Source organism: Watersipora subatra, chromosome 1 (genome assembly GCF_963576615.1).
Source record: "Watersipora subatra chromosome 1, tzWatSuba1.1, whole genome shotgun sequence".
Lineage (NCBI taxonomy): Eukaryota > Metazoa > Bryozoa > Gymnolaemata > Cheilostomatida > Watersiporidae > Watersipora > Watersipora subatra.
The window spans coordinates 47,856,314-47,873,616 of record NC_088708.1 but is presented as its reverse complement, the minus strand read 5'-3'; the positions used below and the strand labels follow the sequence as shown (position 1 = coordinate 47,873,616).

Below are 17,303 nucleotides of genomic sequence, written 5' to 3'. Positions count from 1 at the left end.
CGTCATCGTGCATGACGTAAAATATAACATGAGGGAGAACATAACTCTTAAATATAAAAGCGGGGCCGACAACTGGAAAAAGAGTTTGCAACTTTCTACTCTTACACATTGTGGCAAAGCCTCTGGAGTTGTAGTTCTTGCCGAGTTTTTTTAGTCACGTATTTTATTGGCTGACGGCGTGGATCTTATTCCGGTTGCCGACACAAACACAAATGAAACGCAAGCACACGCGTTAGTTTCGTATTGCAGTAGATCGGATTTTTTTATTAGACAGCCGTTAGTCGAGTAAAACAAACTTAAATATTAATTCACAAGTGTCTAAGTTATAACTCGTTGATATTTTTGTTATAGTTTGTCGAATAAGAACAGGTTTGTTAATTGTCTATTTACAATTATATTTGTCACCGTTATCCTTCTACCTGTCAGGTATAGAAGGTGCTAGATAGCAAATTTCAATGAGCTTTTTCCATTTTTTTGTTATACGGTAATATTTGTAAAATTATTTAAGATGCTTATGTTAAATAACATATCGTATATTTTACAGTAATTTGTGTATCATAAATTATTTTATTATTATTGTTGAGAAAACATTTCTTAGTTTATGTAAATGCTCGTTCCATTTTGCTGAAATACGCCTTCGAGTTATTATGGTAAACATCGACGTAAGGATACATTATTTTTATCACGTATACTTAGATTGATAACCAACTTCATTTCACTTGTGGCTAACGCATTTTTGACATATCACAAAAATATGTTTTCGTTTATCCGTGTAACAATTATCTAAAACGCGTGGTAGACCGCAATTCGCTTTGTAAGTTACGTAAGTATAAGCATGCTTTTTTAATGTGCATATTGCAAAAGGGTGTAGAGCTACAGCGGCTAATTGTTCCAATGGGTTTGTTGCGTTCCAACAGTTCTCTAAGTGCAAGTCAAAAATATATGATTGGGCATTAAATCGCACAAAGTTCAAGGTGATGAACATATGAACAGGATGAAATTATTTTCTTAAAATCTTCTACGAGAATATACTTTATCAATTTTGCCGTGATAGTTACCAGTAGAACCATTTTACTTTAGTGGCTTTTGCTTGTTAAATAAAATGTATATAAAGTAACTTTTTTCTTTTTCACAGAATTTTGTTTGATTTTACCTACCATACCCATTTATAAGGATTTTAACAAAAAGTAATTACACATAATTGGATAATGTTACTATAATTCACATGCAATTTTAGAATCTATCCTATATTCTGCATGTGCATTCATAAAAAACCATTTTAGCAAGGCTTTGTATTTTATGTCTCATGTTATAATTGCTAATAAAATGTTATTCTAACATTAGGTCGGGTTAGTGAAAGATCAGTTAAAAGAAAACCTATTAGTAGGTACATAATAAAACAATAAATACTTATACATCATAAAACTGCTGTGCGTTCGCGCTCATAAGATAATAATGCATTGGGCTTACATCAAGGCAATTATTGTTTTGCTGTTTTAATCCTGCCTGTGCAAGTTATGGAAGACAACAACTACCTTTTTCTATTAAAAGTTGCCATACACAATTTCATATCGATTGACTTGCAAATGAGCCTACTTTATCAGCAAGCGGATGATGAAAAGATGTTGCAGTTCAGTGTATTACATTGAAAAGATCACTGGTAGCTCATGAGTTGTGTAAGGTTTCAGTTATGCCTTCTTAAATAAATCGTAGTCTTTACCATTGGTGTCTTTCAATCGGATGACTTGACCCAGCTAATTATGTGGCAGTGACAAGCTGTTTTTGTTTATTTTAATTTCAAGATTGTTAAAGTTACACAGAAATCCACTGAACGATTCAAAAAAATTTTGCAAACAATCAATACACAACATTGCATTGTAAGTACAGTATCACCCACCTATCAACTGACTTCATTTATGTTTTGGAAAAAATATATTATGGATTTCATGAATTAAGTTTTATGCACATATACTATTTTGATATCGCATTTGTTGAGGAATGAAAATTCCTTTTTCTTTGCTTATTTAATCATAGTAGGATGAGTCTGTCAGTGTAACAATACTGTACTTTGACCAATAAACCAGAAAAGACGCGTTTGCATCAAATTTTTGGCTGTTTTCTCTAGTGCAGCATCATTCTTATCTTTCAAATGATAAAAAAGTGACTTTGCATTGTGATATGACTCCCTGAAATGCCACTTAGTCTGGTTTATAGTCTATGATATCTAATACAATTGGCAAATACACAGCGCTAATATAGATGACTCATCTAAGTCGTGCAGTGATTTAGTATAGCATTTAGTTATAGCTTATAATATATTTAGTTGTTCGATGTTCACTCTTTTGTAGGATGCTCGATTTAGTGCCATGTTTGGTGCTTATCACCTAGTTAGAGTGGGTGAAGTAGCAGTGAATAATGCAATGTTTGTCTGGTCTTGTGAGACCATGTGTTTTATTCTGTTAGCAATGTTTCCGGATAAGATGTAGTTTGCGACTGCTTCCCCACCCCCTGTGCTCTTTGCTAGTCAGAGCACGACTTATCAGCCATGGTTAAAGATAACGAGATCCTTCAAGCTGTGAGAGACCATAATACCGAAAGTCTAACCAAACTACTTCAGAAGACGAAAAATGGAAAAAGTATGGCTATATTTTGTCATATATGAGTTTTGGAAATTTAGGTGATTAATATTTTGTAACTTGGCTATCAATCATGTATTGCAGTCCGGTATCTTTGAAATGCACTAGCAGATTATTGCTACCAACCTCTCTCACTCCCCCTCCCTCTTATCAAATGCGTCCTAAGCTGTTGATATAAGGTGCCATTGGTTCAAAATTTCTATATTTACTTTGCTTGGCTATGGAGACCTGCATTGAGTGCAACTGTTTGCTTTACAATATCTTGTGCAGTGTTTGCCTGAGCCATTATTCCATTTCATTAGTATAATTTGCTCTGAATACGTTGTGGTTGATATTAATCACAGGGTCGCCTTGCATACATTAACTGTTTTGTCTAGCATTGTAACGAGGCTGCATTGACTGCTGGAGACCAAGAGGTTTTGCTTAGGACAAGACTACCTTTTTCTTTTGTTTCAATCTGTCCTCAGGCTGTCATTTTACCTGTTAAGACCTCGTTGAAACACAAGTTTATCTGTTTTGTAACTTCAATAAAGTAAGAACTTGTTGACTCATTGTCTTTGCCTAGTAGGGTTATGCTCAGGTGTTTCTGTCCTTGATGGATCATTTGTTGAGTTATTCATGATGGACGTTTGGTTTGGCTGGTGAGACATGCCGATCAGGACCAGTAGAGTCAGGCATGTTGGCGTATAGAGGTCTTATCTTCACCGATTCACTCGCAATCCTATTAGTTAATGACCTGGTGACTATTCGTCATCAATCTAATCTATCTCGCCCTTCACTCCTCACTGGCTACGCTGTTAACTACCTTCTTCATTCTTTATTCACTCTTTTGTAGAACTGCTACACAGTAACAAAAAGCCAAATGTCAACTACCAGGATGAAGAAGGGTAAGGGAGTGAATAAGTTGGGTTAGCTAGTAATGACTATCCTGAGCGACAGGAAGGTGCTATCTTGTCAATTTTATGGGCCCATTGACCCCCTGCTTATAGTCATTTATAGTTCATGTAGCCAGCTTTGCAAATAATCCACACTGATCGCAGCCATGGCGACTAAGGCCCTTTTATATCACATCTCTCAATCTATGGTCACTTCAGCAGTGTTCATTTCTGCTTACTATTTACCAGCACAGGTGCTGTGTCAGGCAATTTGCCTGTGATTGTTCAGATTCAGGACTTGATGTGATTAATTGCTGTGTGTCAAATTAGCAGTCATTATGCTGTGAGAGCTTTTGTTTGTACATTGGTTCTTACTAACTCCTTGTTTTTTCAACAAGTAATACTTGTTTGTATGAATTGAATTACGGATACTGCCAGTTTATCAACTATTTGTCTTGCACCACCTCCCCTATGGTCCCTCTGTCGCATTTGCTTGAACGCGATTAGTATTTTCAATTGTAACCTGAATCTCATTTTTGGCAACACTCGCTAACCCGTGATCCTCTGCAAAGCTCTATTATGTTTCCAGTCACGAAAACGTAGCCAAGCTTGCGCATAATGCTAACTATGGGTTGATTATGTAAACTAAGTTTTATTGTCTCATATTTGCTCGATCATACGATGGATCGATTCCTGTTGTGGCAACTCAAGCGCTTTCAGTACTAAGGTATCATATTTTTCTGTTTTCTCCTTTTACAGTTGGGTAACTTTTGAGTTTATGTAATGGAAATTCAAACTACAACTTCGACAACTATCTTGCCATTTCTTAAAGTGCTACGTAGAAGATTGCTTTGCTCCAAATTATTCCACATTTTCGCAAGATTGCCGCTACTGTGTCTCCAAGTGTCCATTTAGCATTGTTTCTTTCAGTGGAAGTCATCATATGAGTTTACTATCTCTTTTTATTTAAAATCATGTTCAAAATTTGTCATATTGATTTCTTATGTCTTTCCCACAAATGCAGATGCACTGATATGAATATTGTTTGCTCAGCCTTTGTAATGCGACTCAATGCCATATAACCAAACATTTATTCTTCAGTCGATTTCATCTCTACTAAATTCGAGACAAGCCAAAGTAAAATTACACTAGAGTAAATAGACTTACGACTAAACAATAATCTGTCATTACAATAGCCCTAATGCTGTATTCAGTACCTGTACACCCATTGAAAGCTGCTAGCTCGCTGCCAGGCACCTTTTTCACTACACCAATGAACACGTACCATAGTGCGTTTACTCTTAACTTCTTTTGAACTGTGCATGTTTCTGTCATGATTTTGAGATGGTTCCATAAACATACTCTAAGTTCATCTTAAGGAGCTTTCACAAACCATCCCCAAATGACCTTAACAAGCTCAGGCTATTTCGAGCCAGTTAAGCTTTGCTCTAATGAAGAAGTTTTGCCTGGATAGTATTAGTTGTGTTTAGCATTTTAGCATAATTTATGGTTTTGCATGCACTCCACACCTTCTGTGAGTTCTGTTATGCTGCCACTTCGCTTTAACAGCCGTAAGCACTGAGGCTATGGCTAAGTTTCGAGATCTTTTCATGAGTTCCTTTGATCGATGGCTAAAAGCCAAGGATCTCATCAACAGATCTGTTTTCGATTAGAATGTCTACCTGCAGTGTTCTTTATGAAACTAGAGTGGAAGTTGCCATAATTGTTGAACATCTGGCTTGGTGTTGTGTAACACTGCGAGTGAGAGATGAGGGTGTAACCGTCAGTTCTAACCCAATTACTCCGCCTCAGTCAGTTAGGTGTAAATAGGACTGAGAGGAGGCAAGACTACATGTGTTTATCTTTATTGAGTTATTAACAGACTCTGTAGTATTAAGTAATAACAATATATCTCGTCTGTTATACAGAATGGCTGCTCTGCATCAAGCTGCCTTGCAAGGTGATACTGACTGCATTAATATCTTGATAAACAATGCGGCTCACCAGGATATTAAGGACAATAAAGGTATTGCTAGCCACTATTATCCCTGTGTTCCATTTAGCCATAGATCCAGACAGCCTGAGCAAATGGCTTTCTGTCTGGCCACTGACCGTCTCGAATGTTTGCTGAAAATCTGTAGATTTGATACTAAATGATAGACTTGTATAATAAAGTGGATGTAGGACTCTTCTCATCACCTGGGCGCTGTGGTTTACCATTAGGACAGGTGCTACCATAAAACTGGACAGTCTCCTTAATTAAAAACAAGGGGTTTACGATTAGGTTCAAGCACACATCATTTTTCAGTCATATGGAACAGTATAGTAGTTCTTTACTGGCAAAGGTAGTATAAGTTTACAAATAAATGCTGATAAATCATAACTATAACTCAATCATTTTAGTACTGAGTGTAGATATGACGATACCTTTTACTTTTACTGACTGGTGATACTACATAGAGTGCTCGAGAGTGTACTGATAAATCAGCTTTGATCATAAACCAAAATGAACAGTGGTTGTTGACAAAACTACCTTATAAAGTAAAAAGCAATGATTAGTAACATTTTAACACACTGATGATGCCCTCCTTTTCAGAGGTCCAGAAATCCTTTTTCTCAAACGGCCTGCTCAATGGCTCACCATGAGTGTTCTATGTAACAATGGTAAATAGCTGGGTTCTCGTCTAGTAATATTCACCGTTCCGCTTTCTGGGCAAATCTGATCACTGCTTATTAGGCTGGAATCAATAAACCAACCTGCTACTCAATGTCTCCAAATGCCATTTCGTACACAGGCCTAAGATGCTTTTTGGAAACAATATGTAAATATGTCATTCATATGAAGACTAATTATCTCTTGACGGCTATAGGCATGAGACCTCTTCACTATGCTGCCTGGCAAGGAAGAATGGAGCCAGTGGCAGCTTTGCTAAACAGTGGTGCATCTCCTACTGAACCCTCAAATGATGGGCAGACCCCACTGCACTTTGCTTGCCACCATGGCCACATGAATGTCGTAAGTTATCCTCCCATTCCACTGTTTTTTCATATTTACATTTGTATTACAGTTGTTTGTATTAGAAAAAACTTAAATTTTTTTGATTGCGCCTCTTTATCAAAGAATCGGCAGGCGTATTTTGTGATTATGATATCTTATAGATGGAAATTATGGATTTTTTGCTATTAGAATGTTTTAACATATGGAACAGATGAATGATTAATGTAGGTTTAATTGCAGTCTATTGACAAACGAGCTCTTGTTATAGTATGGATGGGTTAGTCATGTTTAGAAGAGAAACCTTGTTATCATCTCGGAGCTGTGTGAATACATAATCTCCTTTTTCACATTTAGTGATTAGAAAGGAAGTTCTGCCATATTGTTTTTACTCGCGCTCTTGTTGCGCCGCCCAGTCCGCCTTATCTCTGAGTTCTCTGTAGGTCGGAAAAATAGGGAACATCTACAGGTCCTTTTTTGCCGAGTTTTGGTTCATCATATTTAAAAAAATGTCAGTCACAAAAATGAATTTCATGGTTTTTTGCTTTTACCAATTTTTATACATTTGTAGTGTTAATTGTTACTTAGTCTGTTAATTGTTACTTAGTCTGTCTATGCGGGTCTTTTACAGTGAAAGCTGCTTTTTTCATCGTGCTCTGAATTAAAAAAATTATTAGTTAGATATGTAGTATGTTAAATTGAAACTCGCCATTTGCCAACCAGTTGTTCATCCTAAATATTATATTTTTGCTCGCTGGTATATCTGCAATTTATGGTTCAGTTAAGCCCACTCTTGGACCAAATCATGAAATGTCTTAAAGGGAGATAACTTATATTATTTATTGCTCATTGAGCTTTACCGATGCTCTTATTTCAACTTTTCCATAAGACACTTGCAGAATGATTTTATTATCATCTACTAAGTTGAATACTTCCTTTGTGAGTTGTATAATTGACCCCTCTTTACTTGCTATTGAAGCTCACAGTCTGCCCGGAATGTTAGCTAAAATTTTGGCTCTTAGTAGATTTTAAATGAGTTGGTTTTATTGAAATATTTTGTTTATTTATACCTGCAGTACCGATGGCAGCCAATATGAGCAATTTTATAAGTTTTTGTATGCTTTTACTTGAACTTCAATCATTAACATTTTATAGCGTATCTTGATTTAATGGTCATTGAGAAATTGCTGCGTGAATGGCCAATTGTTCATATTATATATTATATAATAATTATATAATTGTATATGTATTATATATATATATGTTTTATTTTATATGTATTAGGCCCTATATACTTATTATATATTATTGTATATAATATATTTGAATATAAGACGTTAATTTGCAAAAAGGCAAGGTGAGAGCTGCAGGAATCTGAAAATACAGCCTAATTTTATGGTGTCATTTGATAATTCTGCTCAGCCATAAATAGAATATTTGGACGGGCAACTGCCCCTTGCACGCTAATCCTAATTATCTTGCTGACGATAGAGTCATGCACTCCTGGCTTTAACTAGCTCATATAACTAGTTACTATCATTCATGCCTGTCCTAATTTATCTGCTCTGTGTGTGGCATTCTCCTACTTGTGTGGCATTTCCATTTATTGCTTCTGCTGCAAGCTGATACTCGGCAGGGCAGCGTATTAGTGTATGCACTGCTTGCTGGAACTTTTTAACCTTGTTTTACTATATTACAAGTAACTGTCTGTACGGTATCCGAGCTGACCATAACACATTAAGCAATAAACTTGTTCAAAACCTCAGTTCACCCAATTTCGATTCCAAAACTAATATTTTTCAATAAAATTAAAAGTGCATTATGAAATAAAATAATGAAACACCAGATGATTCTTTCTGTAATTAAATCCCTTCATCCATAGTTTGATTATCGTTGCAAATCTAAAAATATTTTGCAATTTACTGTTTTCAGCATTAACACGCAATGTTTTATCTTCAGCTAAAGATAGCAATGCAAATGCAGTAGGCGCTCTTACGACGTAAATAATCCGTTCCAGGAATGTTTACGTTATAGGTATTTTACATTATAAGAACAGTAAAATACATGTAAATTGCCTAATCCGTTCCAAGATCTTTTTAAACTCACCTCTTTGGCCATACAAACAGGAAAAATTTGACTCAACTCTTTTGTTTTGGGGGTTGTACTGTAACTGCTGTATTATTGATTTGCATCGACAACTTTTCTCCTTTTTTTGATCAATCTTACTAGTTTTATATATAGACTAGGATTGCAGTAGTTTTTACAATAAGTTGCTGGAGAACGCACATCCTCGACGTTCATTTACAACGATTTGCTTATTTCTGTTAAACAGCAAAGTTTATTCTACAAAGTAAAACTAATAACAGTAAAACAAAACAACAAAATACTTTTACTATAAAAAAGCAGCACTTCCTGTTCGTCGTCTTTCAGTAACCAGGTGTCAAGGTTAGGATAAATGAGAACTTTCATCGATACTCCAGCTCATCACTTTCAGATTGGTAGACCGACTCTGTAACACCCGCGCTAATTGAAAGCCTTTGTATTTATGAACAATTGCTCAGCTATTTTACTCTCTATTTTGTCGATGCATCTGACAATCTATTACGACGAACTAGAATGTCGCAAAAGTTGTATACATAATAGCTACAACAGTAGCGCTATACACAGATGGTTTTTTTCTTAAGTGCGAGGAGATATAGATTAACATTTAAATTGAATTTGAGAACGCGCCCTACTTGACACTCTACGTTAGATAAAATTTTTACATATAGGAGCGTCTACTGCAGCCGCAAAAGATTATTATTATCATAAATTCTCTGTATTAGATAATATATATGCTGACAATACCTTAATACTGGAAAATCTTGCAAGGGCATCAAGACCTCCACAAGACTGAAACAAATTTTCATTGATCAATCTTTTTGTCAACACTGTGATGTTGGTGTGTAGCCACAGCGAATATCTAAGGTATGTGTTGGTGGTGCATTTCGTCAGTGCGCGTAACTAACCTCTTTTGTTATGGACACACGTTGTTTTCACTTGTCAACTCGCAAGGCTAAAGCACACTGGAGAGATCTTTACCGGAATATTTAGTGAATTCATCGTTGTTGACTCCGCGGCTAATGATGAGCACATATTAGAAATGCTTCATGTTGACTCCAGGTGCTTTGGTGTGATTGGTTAGCTAATTGTCGGCGAGTATGTTTTAAATGAACTCAATAATAACATATAATAGTTGGAGTTATAATGAAAACCTTGTATAACAAAAAAGAACTGCGACTCTGTGTTTATAAATATATATTAAATAAAATAATAACATATTCAGGTTTGACTGCCTTTGGGTGGTTGTTAAGGATTGCTAAACAGAACGCTTGTTGTCGACGTTTCCTATTTTCGATAAAACTAAAATTGATTAAGATGGTTATGCTTGATTGTCATCTGCTTCTCTTGTCAAGTACTGGTGATGCATTTATTTAAAAAATATTGTTTATTAAAGTAAATTTGGTATATTAGTAGTAAGCTATGTTCTGTTATCCACAACCGAAAAGATACAACAATAAAATTTTATAGAAACTCTTTGAAAGAACTTTATCAAATAATATAACATGAGGAAATTCGAGAATTGTTTTTAAAGTAATTTTATCTGACAATGGTTTGTTTTGAAGGTAAGGCTTTTGTTAAAGCATGGTGCTAACCCCACAATAGAGAACCTCGCGTTCAAAACTCCATTTGACCTGGCTTGTGAGTTTGGAAGATACCAGGTGAGTCTAACCACTACGATGGTTTGTGCATATTGTAGTAAAGTATAAGTAAGTAAACTGTCCTGAAATATGTTCAGCTCCACCTCGTATTGAGGCGCTTGTCATATATATAAATATAAGTAGGACACACGTCTTAATATGAGGTGAAGTTGAACATATTTCAGGCATTCAAATACGATTTTATGGTATATATTTACCGTAAAACCTGTATTTGAACGCCACCTCTATTTGAGAGCCACTATAGAAGAAGGGTGGAGAAATAGAATGCCATCCTTTAATTGAATGCCACTTCTATTTTAATGCCACCTATATTTGACTGCCACTATTTGATATTCTTGATCTCTACGAACCCATAATAGCCAGAAATCAGGAGAAAAGTGCCCACAAAACTGTACTACATTGTATAATGACTCAATTACATCAATAACAATTAATATGATCATTGTTTCTGTTCATATCGAAATCCATTTTCAAACTCACTCTTTACGTTTTTTTTGTTAAGACTTTGAATGCAACACCATAGAAATAAATATTAGTAACTGTATCAGGGTAATAGTAGTTCGTGTTTTTAATGCAGTCTTGATACTTTGATGTATGTGGGCAAAGTTTTCTGATAACAAATGTGCTACTATGTATTTTGAGGCTAACATTTTGAGGCTATTTTGATTACACGCGGTTTCTCTTTATTAAAAAAAGTTTGCTCCGCTAAAAATTGTTTGGACGCTAATATTGACTCGCTCAGCTGAGCTGAAGAGGAACTGAAGTCCGAATACACTGTGGAATGTATTGAACAGCCAAAAGAATATGAAATGGTTTCAAACGAAGGCAACAATCAGAACGCAACTGGCCGAGCAAATGATGCTAATCTTTTTGTTTTAAAAAGGATAATATTTGTTTTGAATTTAAATTTTTGTTGCATGTATTATAGTTGTGGTTTGTTTGTGTCACTTGTTCTTGAATATATATTTGTAGGGTTGAGTGAATTACTAAAGAACTTATAAGTTTGCATAGCATATTATTTGATAATATGATTGCGGCTGAACTCGGCTTACAATGGATCAACACTCGTAACTACTGTTTATTGCACATAAAAAGCCAGTCTTGGCTGCGAACTGTACCAAACATATCGATGAGTGCAATTGCATTAATGCAACATTGTTATATACAGCTATAAAATAAACATAAACCTTCAAATTTAAAATGAAATTAATAACTTACAAGCTCTAACAAATGGCAATGCAGGCTATAAGATCATCATTGGTTAATTGCAAACAATAGATATCAACTGGTAGAGACATGTATCAGCTTCTTCGTGCATTTTTATTTAAAACATCTTCGACAAGTTGGAGGTAAATTAGCAAATTTCTTGCATCCAAAAGAGTTTATGTCACATCGTCTGAAGAAGAATGCAAGATATAGGCGACATTCGATTCACCCGAGAAAGAGTCAAATTTATTTATTCAACAACCTGACGAGGTGTTTGAAAAGTACAACGCCACCCTTTATTTGAACATCACCTCTAATAAACTGCCAAGGCATTCAAATACAGGTTTTACGGTATATATATATATATATATATATATATATATATATACTAGCTGTACTACCCGGTGTTGCCTGGGTAATGAAAAAGTCTTTGGACAGAAAATTGATTTGTATTTAACACATAATAACATTTGCCATTTTAACTTTCAAACTACATATCATGAGAGAAGTGTTTTGTGTAGTTGAAATAAATTAATAGAGAAAATAAAAACAACCATAAAGGTTTTCAAACTTTGTCAAACAACTGTAACTTTCAAACTTCATACCATGAAGAAAAAGTATTGTGCAGGACAACTGAATTAAAAATGAATAAAACAACTGTAAAGGTTTTCAAACAACTGTAAGTTTAAAATTTCATAACTTGAAAGAAGTGTTTCGCTGAAATAAATTGGAAGGAAAAATGTAAATGTGAAATCATTAGCAAGTAATGGTTAAATATAGTCTGTTTTGCTATGATTACAATAAAAAATTATTTGGTATACAATTATACGATTTCAGTCCATTTCAGTGTTGGCGTGCAAAAATTGGCATGTAGGCTATTATCGTAAGCTATAGGTACTAATCATCATCATTAAAAATAGTGCCGAATTACTATGTTAACCTTGGCACCTATAGCTTTGGTATCATTGTAGGTACCTATAGGTACCTACAATGATTTCAGTGAATTTAGTGGTTATGTTCTGCGTGCCCAAGATAATATAACATTACAATGTACTACGTGGAGAGTTTTTACCTTCGAGACAGGCTTGTAACATAAACGTTGAATCTAACTTATATGAATTTAGTTTACTAAACACACACTTGAAAGAAGTTTTAGTATGTAATTTAGTAAACCTTAAACTTTTAACATTAGTTTTATCATCGCGAAATGTTTTTATTTTAATGGATACCGGATATACCGTATAACGGATACGGATAACTCGCCATGGCTAGTTAAGCGACGTATATCTTTTAATAACGTATATAATCAGTACACAAATCGGCAAATTTTAAGTTCGAGATAAATTATTGTTGGTATCGTGGGCCGAATAAATTAGCCCTAACGAAAAGAGACGAATAAGCATCGCGATGCATATACAACCAAAATATTTCTGAACACAAGCATGGTAACTCGTGGGCGCAAGGCTAAAATAATTAGCACGGCATAACCGGTATATGATTACTTAACTGATTGCTATGTCGTTCTGGCTCAGTGGTGGAGCGTCCGACAGACAGCAGAATTTCGATATCAAGATTTTAAGATCTATAGCTGGAGGGACACACATACTTTAAGAAATATATATATAGATATAGATTTATGAAAAAATATTTGATAAACTTTCAGCATAGATTTCTACATGTTCACTGCCAATGGGGAAGATTCTAGAATGAATAAAAATACATTTTTTGTGGCACAAGCTCTTTGGCGTAAGTATTAATTAGTATAAACATGGGTATGGTATTGCTATTTAACATGAATATTTAATGTAAATACTCTAAGCTGATTTACCAATGTAGTAATGCGGAGAGACCTTTCAAATGCTTCTACTGATGACTAAACAATGCTCACTCGTACCTGCTAGACAAATAAGATCACATGAGAGTTAATTTAATCGAAATCAAATGTTCTTCAATGAGACCTCCTAACTCTGATTAAAAACATCTTTATCATATTTTGGATTAAATCGGTAGTTTGAACGATAACTTGCTGTTCTCTTACTCACTAGTAAATATTAGTTGATGAACATAAAATATGGGAATTTATGTGTGTATCGAAATTCAAGCCATCTAATGCCATCTAATGCCATCTAACGTCAGTAAGTATTGATAGGGTATTCTAGTTCAAGGTTACTCATTCTCATGATAGTTTTTTGAGAAATGCAATAAAGTTTTGGTAAGATTGCTACACTGATAGAGTTTTCTCATTTTTATTCAGCAAATATCGTTTCTATATTTAACTCTCTTGCTGCCAGTGAAACCCATTTTCTGCCAGTGAAACCCACTTGCTGCCAATGAAACCCCCTGGCTACCTGTGAAAACCACATGTTTACTTTTACAGCATAAATTTATTCTCCAAAAGTTATTCTCCTGTTACTGCTAAATACATTGAAAGCTATGTTTTGTATATGTACAATAAATTACCAAAGCCAGTACCTTTTATATAAAGTAAATAATTTTATAATTATATGAATAGAAGACGTATTTTGACATCCTCAAATGTTTTTTTTAAAAGGCCTCAATGCTACACTGCTTCCTGTTTTCAATAACCAGCCAAACTTCATGCAAGTTGAAGAAATTAAAAACTATATAAGACTTTTGATCCGTCTGTGTTAGAGTTATATAGGCTGATGTCATCCATACATAAGTCCACAAAGTTTCTTGTTTTCTACACTATCAATAATCACATGTGTTTCATTGTTGATATTGCTTTTACTGTTATATTATTGTACCATACATGAGTTATCGGCAGCATCTACAGAGCACCCAAAGTCCGTGCACAGTTTTTTATTAGTTTGTAACAAATTTTAAATAGTCATGGCGTGTTTGCCAGTTTTTGGAGTCATATTTGCCTTGATAAGTCGGGGGAATATTAACTCTGCGGCGTGTGATAGCAGCAATAACAAAGACATTCTGACTGTAATATGAATTGCCTGCATGCTAGTTTATGAAGGCCAACTAATGACATTGTTTGAATAATACCCCTGCTCATTGTCACCCGCAGTCTTAGCTACATTTACCGCCACCCCATTCTTCTCTCGGCGGAGTCACCGACCGAGTCAGCATTTTCATTGGCTACTTTGCAATAAAAAGCTCATTTGCCACTGACACTGATACCGAGACTGGGATTGTTGTGCAACTCTGGAATGTCCTGATTTGTCTATCACAGGTGGTAGATTTGCTCATCGGTAGCACCCTTTGCGACTCACTCCTACACAATCGAACAGATCTCATAACTGACAACAAACGCTCTACACCCCTTCACCTCGCAGCCAGAGGCGGATTTACAGACATCATCAGGTTAGTATTATAGAGCAGTCATTCTCAGATCTAATAGGGTGCCTGGTCAGACTTCTTGGCTATATTGCTGTCAATTGAATGTTCAGTGCCAATCTAATAATGAATGCAACGTGTAAAACAATTTTTAGTTTCTTTTGTTACGATATACTATTCACGTAATTGTTATTATTGTTGAAGTTGTAAAAACGTCAATGCTTTTGTTAGGCTCGTGAAACCTCGCTAGATAAAATCAAGTGTTGCTTTTCATGAAAATCTTTGCGCATCGAAATCCTATTTGTCTACTATCTGAGAGACGTGAGCTCTTTAACATGCCTGTGTCATTACTTCTCTGTGTAATCTCAGTCTATCTCAAGCCTAGTGTATTAGAAGGCTTTACATAATCCAGCCGCTACTTCATATTTTATATGAATGTTTGTATATATATATTATACATTAGATATATTATATATAATATTATTTCCTCACCACGGTTAACCTAAGGGGTGGTAATGGCTACTCAAGCTCTGACCTCCATAAGAGACCTGAGAGTTTGAGCGCTCGCCTCAAGATCTTTGCTGTTTCCAAGAGTGGGATTATCTGCAACTCACTCGGTGTTGATTGTTGCCAGTATTTGGGCCATATTTGATTTACAGATGTTATTGCCCCTAAAGCTCCAATGGCTAACAGAGTTGCAGTTGTTCTTACATGCCAGCACTTTTCAATCTCTTCCTTGGGTGCAAGATATTTTTCTACATTTTCCTATTCTTTGCTAGATATATATATATATATATATATATAGATATATATATATATATATATCTAGCAAGGAATATATATATCTAGTTGATGTTTGTTTTGATAGATTGTTGAAGCTACCTAGTATCTTGTCTTGAATGGGCCCTCTGTCAGGCCAACATATGTTTGATTGGCGGCATCAGGTTCATCAGTCATAACTGTAGCCTGATAGATGACAAAACTGGACGTGCTTGCATTTGGCAACTGACATGTATTGTCTCGACAGTTGCATGTTGCTGTTGGCTTTTTGTTGGCTGTTGGCTTTTAAGTAGTCAATAGTTTTTAAAGTTAACAGTTCTTAATACATTATATATATATTTATATAGCAAGGGATGTAGTATATATATACTACATGTAATATATATAATATATATATATACTATATATATATTATATATATATATACATGTACATGCTAGAGACAGTACTGTTTCGGCTATTGAAGCCTCATCAGTGCCGCTCAGAGCCAGCAAAGGAGATAAATCCCATTGCCAATGAGAGTTGACTTCCTGTTGTGAAACAACCAAGTTGCCTCACTGTGAATGCTACCTCACAAGTCAATGTGCTATATGTATATATATATATATATATATATATATATATATATATATATATATATATATATATATATATATATATAGCATATACAGAAACGGAAGTTTAAAACTTATGGTTAAAAGTTTCTGTATAACAGGCTCTATTTTATAATATCGAGCACTCTGTGTGGAAATTTTACTCAAAGTTTATATGTATAGCATATATATATATGTATACACATACAAGCTGTGCTACCCGGCGTTGCCTGGGTATTAAAAATCAGCTTATAAACAATGAGAGGTAATGAGAGTTGCCTGCCACTTGCTATTAGCCTGGCACATTGCCAATGGATAATTTGATTAAGCTTACTAACTTAATGCTTAGTAACTGAAAGCCGCTGCGTATTTGCTCCCATATAGCGACATATATCGCCTAGGAATATATTAAGCTTGTGTGGTTGAATTAGTAAGGTGTACGACTGGTGAACCTTAGGCTCCGAGATCAAATCTTCTGCGATACGGATTCATTATTTCAATATTTTAATAGCTATAGCTGGTCACACATACATATATTATATATATAATAGAGTATAATATTGGTAGTAGTTATATTTTTACTAAACTGACAATATCTGTGTAGTGTTAACAATGTTTAAGGCTAGCAATTACAATACAGGCGGTACAAGTTAAAATGGACTTGAAGGCTTTTGATTAAATCGGTCAGTGCAGTCGTGTGAGGAAGAGTCATCAAGCTAATTGCTTAGTGTGGTCATCTTCAAGGGGTCTCTTTGTTTAATCGGTCTCTTTGTCATTCCTATTTCTTGCCAAATGAGTGACAGTGCATGAAGTCTTAACAAAATTTAAAACAGCAATTGGTAGCCTACTGACTTATTCCGTACTGACTTATTCGGTGGCTGCTCAGCCCTTTGTTTTGTCATGGAGTTACTACATTGGACTAAAATTGTCTGTTAAAGTCTATGTGTGTTGTAACAAATATTTCCATACGAATATGGGGTGATTTATTTAAAGCATTCACAAATCCAACACCTATAATACTTCCACCAATTTATTATAGAGATGTAACAAAGATGTAAGAAATACATTAACAATAGATAGAGTAATAATAGAAACATTGTAATCGTTACGCTACTTTAGAGACAGGAGGGAAGTGTATGCCCAGCTAA

The 17,303-nt window shown here is 35.0% G+C and overlaps 1 protein-coding gene across 3 annotated transcripts in view; it reads left to right on the top strand.

Moving 5' to 3' along the window:
• Positions 1–247: 247 nt before the first annotated feature.
• The window catches only part of LOC137399436 (caskin-2-like), a 47,706-nt gene continuing 30,650 nt past the window's right edge, over positions 248–17,303 (top strand). For all 3 annotated transcript variants that reach the window (XM_068085554.1, XM_068085545.1, XM_068085564.1), the window contains exons 1-7: positions 248–369; positions 2,464–2,636; positions 3,472–3,523; positions 5,440–5,537; positions 6,382–6,527; positions 10,172–10,267; positions 14,679–14,809. In XM_068085554.1, coding sequence (XP_067941655.1) covers positions 2,546–2,636; positions 3,472–3,523; positions 5,440–5,537; positions 6,382–6,527; positions 10,172–10,267; positions 14,679–14,809 — 614 coding nt within the window. In that variant the 5' untranslated portion in view covers positions 248–369; positions 2,464–2,545. The remainder of the gene's footprint in view (positions 370–2,463; positions 2,637–3,471; positions 3,524–5,439; positions 5,538–6,381; positions 6,528–10,171; positions 10,268–14,678; positions 14,810–17,303) is intronic.